The sequence below is a fragment of the Hipposideros armiger genome, unplaced genomic scaffold (assembly GCF_001890085.2).
Source record: "Hipposideros armiger isolate ML-2016 unplaced genomic scaffold, ASM189008v1 scaffold_17, whole genome shotgun sequence".
NCBI lineage: Eukaryota > Metazoa > Chordata > Mammalia > Chiroptera > Hipposideridae > Hipposideros > Hipposideros armiger.
Genome location: NW_017731367.1, coordinates 7,702,735 through 7,708,742, shown reverse-complemented (window position 1 = coordinate 7,708,742; position 6,008 = coordinate 7,702,735). Strand labels below are relative to the sequence as shown.

Sequence of the window (6,008 nt, the reverse complement as noted above, 5' to 3'; positions counted from 1 at the left end):
CACAGCCCGCTCCCTGCAGCGCTGACTGCCCGCCTGGCCTCACCTCTGCTCTGCGGCTTCCAGCCGGCCCAGGGCCTCCTCCAGGTCCACGCTGTGCTCCAGCTCTGACCTCCGCAGCCGGGCCTCAGTGGTCTCCAGCCGGGCCTGCAGCTGCAGAAGAGCGAGCCCACGTGGCTGGCCGCTCCCAGCCCAGCAGGCATGGCAGCTTTGGCACAAGCCCTCGAAGGTGTAGGAGAGGCTCCTCTGGGGCGCCTCGCAGGGCTGGGTCCAGGCTGGTCAGGTGGCTTGACGTGCACACTCTGCCCCTGGGCCAAGGGTGCACGGCCAGCTGAGGGGGTGACCTCCAGGGTCTGGGTCGCCAGACCATGGGCAGTACAGCCAGTGGCAGAGCAGGCCTGGGGTCACCCCACATGAGAGTGAGTGAGCGTGGGGTCCCACCTGCCTGTGCTCACACCTCTGTCTGCTCCCAGCAGGTGGGAGGGGACTCCCCCACACCCACCATGTTGGGCCTGCAGGGGAGGGGAGCCATCCAAGCTGGGTGGCACGCTGGAGTCTGAGCAGATGGGGACCCTGGGGCTCTGAGGGGCAAAGGAAGTGCTGGGGAACCCCCCACACATGTGCCCTGACTCAGAGCACACTTTGGGGTCTTGGGGAGGGGCTCAGGCCTAGCAGGCAGGCTGGTGGGGGGCGGAGCCGCAGGAGGGTCAGGAGAGCCAGAGGCCACACCTGGGGTGTGACCTGGGGTCAGGCGCGTGGGGTGGTGAGGGGTCCTCCTCACCACCAGCTGGATGAGCGAGGAGGGGCTGGAGGGCCCAGCTGGAGCCAGGGGCTAGGGCAGGGGCTGCCCCCGCCCCCATGGAGGTGCCAGGAAACAGTCACACTGGCCACCTTGACCCCCACCACCCCCTGGCCATCTGCTTGGGGTAACTTGGGGGAGGTGCAGCCCCTTCTGGCTCTACACAAGGGAGCCGGGGTGTGTGCGGAGTGGCCGGGCCTGCGAGTTCAGATCTGAGTCACGAGGTTTACTAATCTGTCTGCAGGATTTCTGCGGCCTCTATTCCCACAGGCCCGTTCCCAACATCTCCCCACCCTGTGCTAGGAAGATCCCCACCCCCACTGCCAGCCAGGCCACAGATGGCCCCAGGAGGGCAGGCGAGCTCATGGATGGACCGGAAGGATGGACGGACGAATGGGCTCCAGATGAGAGGGACCCTAACTTCACAGCCCTGCACCAGCGCCCACTGGGAGTGCAGGCCCGTGAGAACGGGTGTTCACAGTGTGGGGGTGGGGCAGAGGGCGCCTCTGTGGGTCCGGTGATGCCACCTATCCCTGGGGCCCTTGGGCACTTAGCACTGGGCACTTGTCACTGGTCAGAGTCTCGGCCCCGGTAATGGCAGCACGGCCTTGGGCAACTCTGGCCCACGCTGAGCCTCCATTTCCTCATCTGGAAAGGGGGGTCATCTGTCGTGCTACGAGGGTAAGAGGAGCTGAAGACAGCAAAGGTGGAGGCTGGGCCAGACCCAGCAGGGCCTCTGAGCCCCTGTACTGTGAGCAGGCGCCCCTCGCCCAGGCGCCCCTCGCCCAGGCCTGCCTCAGAAGCTGGCGTGCCCTGGAGTGGCAGACATGAGACAGAGGCTCCAAGCAAGTGTCTTCACTTCTCTGCCTCCGTGTCCCCATATATACAATAAAAGGCCCCCCACATACGCTTTGCAACCTAAGGGGCCTCTTGCTGCAGCTTGCCAGTCGCCCTGGAAAGCACAGAGGACCGAGGACCCAGGGCCAAGGGTCACACTTGTCCCTGAGGCCTGTGCCAGCCCCCCGTCGGGAAGGGCTGGGGGCTGGAGGCAGATTCAGTTCTTCACAAGCTGGGTCTTGGGGTTGGGGCCATTTTCCTGCAAGTCCGTCTCCACAGGGGTCAGTCCTCCCAGCTTGCCTTTCTCCGCCTTAAGCGGGTGCAGGCTGAGTGCTGGTGCTGTGCTCACGCTGGCCCAACGGGCAAGACGGACCAGGCCACCCCACAGGTCTTCTGGGCAGGCGGACACAGGCCAGTGCCTTAGCTGGGCTGTGAGACCAGGGTGGCCTGGGTGCCCTCACCTACCTCTAGCCTCAGTTTCCCCGTTGTTGCCCATGGTTTGGACTGTGACTGATGCACTGTCATTCTGCATTCTAGGACTCGCTGATGGTCTCCCTGGTCCTACCGCCAGTCCTGATAGTGACCACCTCCCCCTGAGCCAAACTGCCACCCTCTGGCCTGACATGTGCCCACTGCACACACGTACCCGCTCACTGACTGCATGGTGCCAGCTGGCCAGCTCGTCCCGCTCGGCGCCCGCCTGGGCCAGCAAGTCCTCCAGCCGGGACAGCTCCTGCTGTAGGAGCTGGTTCTCTTCCCGCGCGCTGGCAGACGCGGCCGGCGGCTCCCGGACCCCTGCAAGCGTGCAGGGTCAGCCTGGGGTCACCCCAGCACCCACCTCAGCACAGCACCCTGTCCTCCATGGTGGGACTTTGACTGGTCTGTTCCAATCTTTAGGGGAGGGGGTGTCCCAGCTCTGACCCCTGAGACCTGGGTGGGGGGTGGACTTCACACTCTGGGCTTTGCTTCCTCTCCCATCAGTGCCCACCTCCCTGACTTTTATCAACGCCTTGACCCCAGTAGGGACCCATGTCCAAGGTGATCCCCAAACCAATTACAGAGGCGTGGGGGGCCTGGGCGCTGGGTGTCCCCGCCCCCGGGAAGCAGTGGGAACTGCTGACTCAGTGTAACTGGATCTCATCTCCGGTAATGAGCTGCTTTTCTAACCACACGCGGGGTTTCTCTCAATAACCACAGCAGAGCTGCCCGGTTCCTTCAGGAGGCGGGATAGACCGTCATTAGAGAAGCTGTCCTGCCTGGGACACACGCGCAGGGGAGGGAACTGGCTCGGAGTCACCATCACGCACTGGGCCCGGCGCCTGCCACTGGGTGGCCTCCCTGCAGGAACACAGCCTCCGAGCCAGTTCCTCAGCCAACAAGCGACAGTTAGGAGGCACCTTGAGGGGGCCAGCGTGGCTGGGTGAGCAAAGGGGTACGGGGGTGGGGTGGGGCGGGGCTGCTCGGCCTCCGTGCTCCCTGAGTGCCAACCCTAAGGATTTTCACTCATCTAATGAAAACCAAATGCACCTGAGATCAGGACTGGTGGTCACACATAGGTCACAAACACAAACGCAGCCTGGCTTGGGAAGATCCCTGCGGCCTAACGCGTATCAACACATGACCCCTGTGGGCTACCTTGTAGGGGTGTGGTTCTGTGCCCCTTCACACTAGGAGGTGACAGGCTAGGAGGGCCCCGTCAGGGGATAGTGGGCTTGGCTTCCGGAAGCTGGGCTCCAGTTGAAGGCTGGGCAGCTTTCCTGCTGCCCCCACCCCTACCATCCCCACCATGTCCCTTCACCTTGGGGTGGCTCCTCGCCCAGGCTGCTGGCCACGATCTCACGGATACGGGCAGGCACGGGGGTGGGCAAGGCCCGCCAGCCTCCCCCACGCACGGTCAGTGAGCGGTCTTCTCTGCTGGCCGTGGGGCTCAGGACAGTGTCCTCCAGCCTCTGCAAAACACCCACCACAGACACCTGGGCTGGGCGGGCCCTTGGACAGCTGTCAGACAAACACCCCCATGTAAGCCCACTGGAGTTAGCGGGGCCGACCACAGGGCACCCTCATGGTAGCGGAGTGCTCTGGAGAGGCCTGGGTGAGGCAGAGGTCACCCAAAGCATGTGCCTTGGTTTCTCCACCTGCCCAGTGGCACCCCGCCTGGCCCGGCACTGCTCTGGGCACCGGTGAGAAAAACGTGAACAGCGTGTCCTCAGAACACCTAGCCCAGCTTGTCACCGCGCCAGGCCCTTTGGCCCTGCTCCACCTCTGCGGGAGGCTTGCTGAGCACTCAGGGGTGCACTTCCTCAGGGGTGCCTGGTCCTCAGGGCCCCCAACCTCTCGCCCAGTTGCAGTGGGCAATCTCACAGTTTTCACAGTGGAGGTGGCAGGAAGGGGCCTGAACCTCACCCAGTGGCACAGAGCCTGTGGCAGGGAGGGGCTGACAACTGGTGGAAGGACAGAGGCTCAACCCACACCTCTCTTTAGAACAAGTGGCCCTGTCCACTGGAGGGGCACAGGCGGGCGCTGGGAGGGACAGGCAGTGGGAGGACAGTCCAGAGCAGCTGACCTGTCATGGAAAAGGTCCTGGGTGCCCAGAGACTGGTCCTGGGGGGCTTGGGCTCTGAGCTGGCACTCTGCCTTGACCGTGGGGATCTTTGCTGCCCTGGGAGGCACACCTGGGGACGGGCTGGGGGTGCCCTCAGGGGCCGTTTGGCTGGGTGTAAGAGTGGTGCTCACGGAGAAGACGTTCAGGGGCCTGTGGACACAGGGGCTGAGGCAGCCATTGAGGAAACCGCTGGACAGGAGTGGGTGCGGCCAGACAAGACCACCCAGGACTAAGGGCAGGTCACAGCTCCCCGCCCTGCCACGCGCAGAATGTCTGATTTTAAGGCAGTGAATTAAACATTAAGGGGTGACCGGATGCTTCCCCGGGATCCCGAGGACGGATGGCCACTCCCTGTGACTCTCCAGGGCAACAAACCAGGGTCCTGCTGTCACCCCCCTCAAGCCCCAGACTTCCCAAACTTGCCAACGTATGTCCAGATGCCCCGTCTCCAGGACCCCTCTCCCCGTGGCCCCTCAGAGCCGCTGCATGCTCCCCCACAGGGCATGCTCCCCCACCCTGTGGCTCCCCAGTCTTCCTGCCAGACCGGGGTCCTGCTGGTGACCACTGGGCAGCCTCCTCCCTTGCTGTCTTCCTCCTCCTGTGACTTTTCCTGGCTCTCCCCGAAGACCTCTCAGTCTTGACCCCCCCACCAGGCTCTGGTCCTCATGCCTGGGCTGGTGGGGGCAGAGGGCTTCCTGGGGGCCCCTCTGCTCCCCCCAACCTGTGGCCCTGGGTCACTCTCACACCATCCCCTCCTCCTGAGACCCCGGCCTGGCCTGTGCCACGCATGTCTACCATTAATGCTCCCTGCTCCTGACTCTCTGCGAGGACCAGGCTGCCAGTCACCCCAACCCGGCTCCTGCATGACACCTGGGAGGTAGCAGCCCAGTGACAGGCAGCCAGGCCTGCTGGACTGCACCCCACTGCCCTCCGGAGAGGAAGAGGCCTGGTCCTGGTCCCCCGGAGCTCAGCCCTCCTTCAGGAGCCCTGCGTGTCACCTGGGAGTTTGAATTTGAGTCCCGTAGGAGGTCTTGGGGAGGACCTTCACTCAACGTCCCCCCAGATGACCCGCCTCAGTCCTGCTCTGGGTGGGGCATGACAGCCCCTCTTGGGAGGAGGACAGGATGTGCCCGCTACTCTCCGGGCCACGCAACCGCCCGGTGCCCAGGCCACCCGAGCCTCTCCTGTCCTGGCCGGAGGGGCGGCTGGAAGGGGCTCGGCCACCGACGGCTCTGATCCGTTTGTCCGCACTCGGGGGAACCGAGGCTCCGGGGCGGCGAGAGCCAGCCCAGCCTGCAGGGACGGTCAGCTCCGGGAAGGGCTCCCTCCCAGGCCAGGAAGGCCTCTGCCCCGGCCCCCCTCCGCTCCGCTCCCCGGGGCATCCGCGGCGCCACCCGCTAACGGGAAGGCAGCAGCACGGCCTAAACTTGACTCATTCCTAACGTTTACAGAGGGTCACTTATTAGCCTGGGCGTCCCCAGAGGCGCTGGGGCCTAATGGGTTCCAGCTGCGTCCGGGTGCCTGCGATGGGCTCGGCCCAGCTGGAGCCGAGGGGGCGCGGCTGGGGGCGGCGTGGGGGGGCGAGCTCGGCCGCTCCCCCCCTCCCTCTCCCACCCTCGGGGTGTGAGGCAGCCCCGCTCCCACGGAAACAACGGAGGGGGAGGAGGGGGGGAGGGGCTCCGTCCAGGGCGGGCGGGAGGACTGCGGGGACCCTGGGCCTGGACCCCGCTGACACCGCCTTCCGGGCTGGCTCCAGTCTGGCCCAGAGGGGCT

At 65.2% G+C, this 6,008-nt stretch overlaps 1 protein-coding gene across 1 annotated transcript in view; it reads right to left on the bottom strand.

Annotated features, from left to right (window-relative positions):
• CROCC2 (ciliary rootlet coiled-coil, rootletin family member 2) overlaps positions 1–2,933 on the bottom strand; it is a 55,553-nt gene extending 52,620 nt beyond the window's left edge. The window contains exons 1-3 of the mRNA XM_019628451.1: positions 2,801–2,933; positions 2,280–2,428; positions 44–150 (exon numbers count right to left, since the gene is read on the bottom strand). Coding sequence (XP_019483996.1) covers positions 44–150; positions 2,280–2,428; positions 2,801–2,933 — 389 coding nt within the window. The remainder of the gene's footprint in view (positions 1–43; positions 151–2,279; positions 2,429–2,800) is intronic.
• Positions 2,934–6,008: the final 3,075 nt, after the last annotated feature.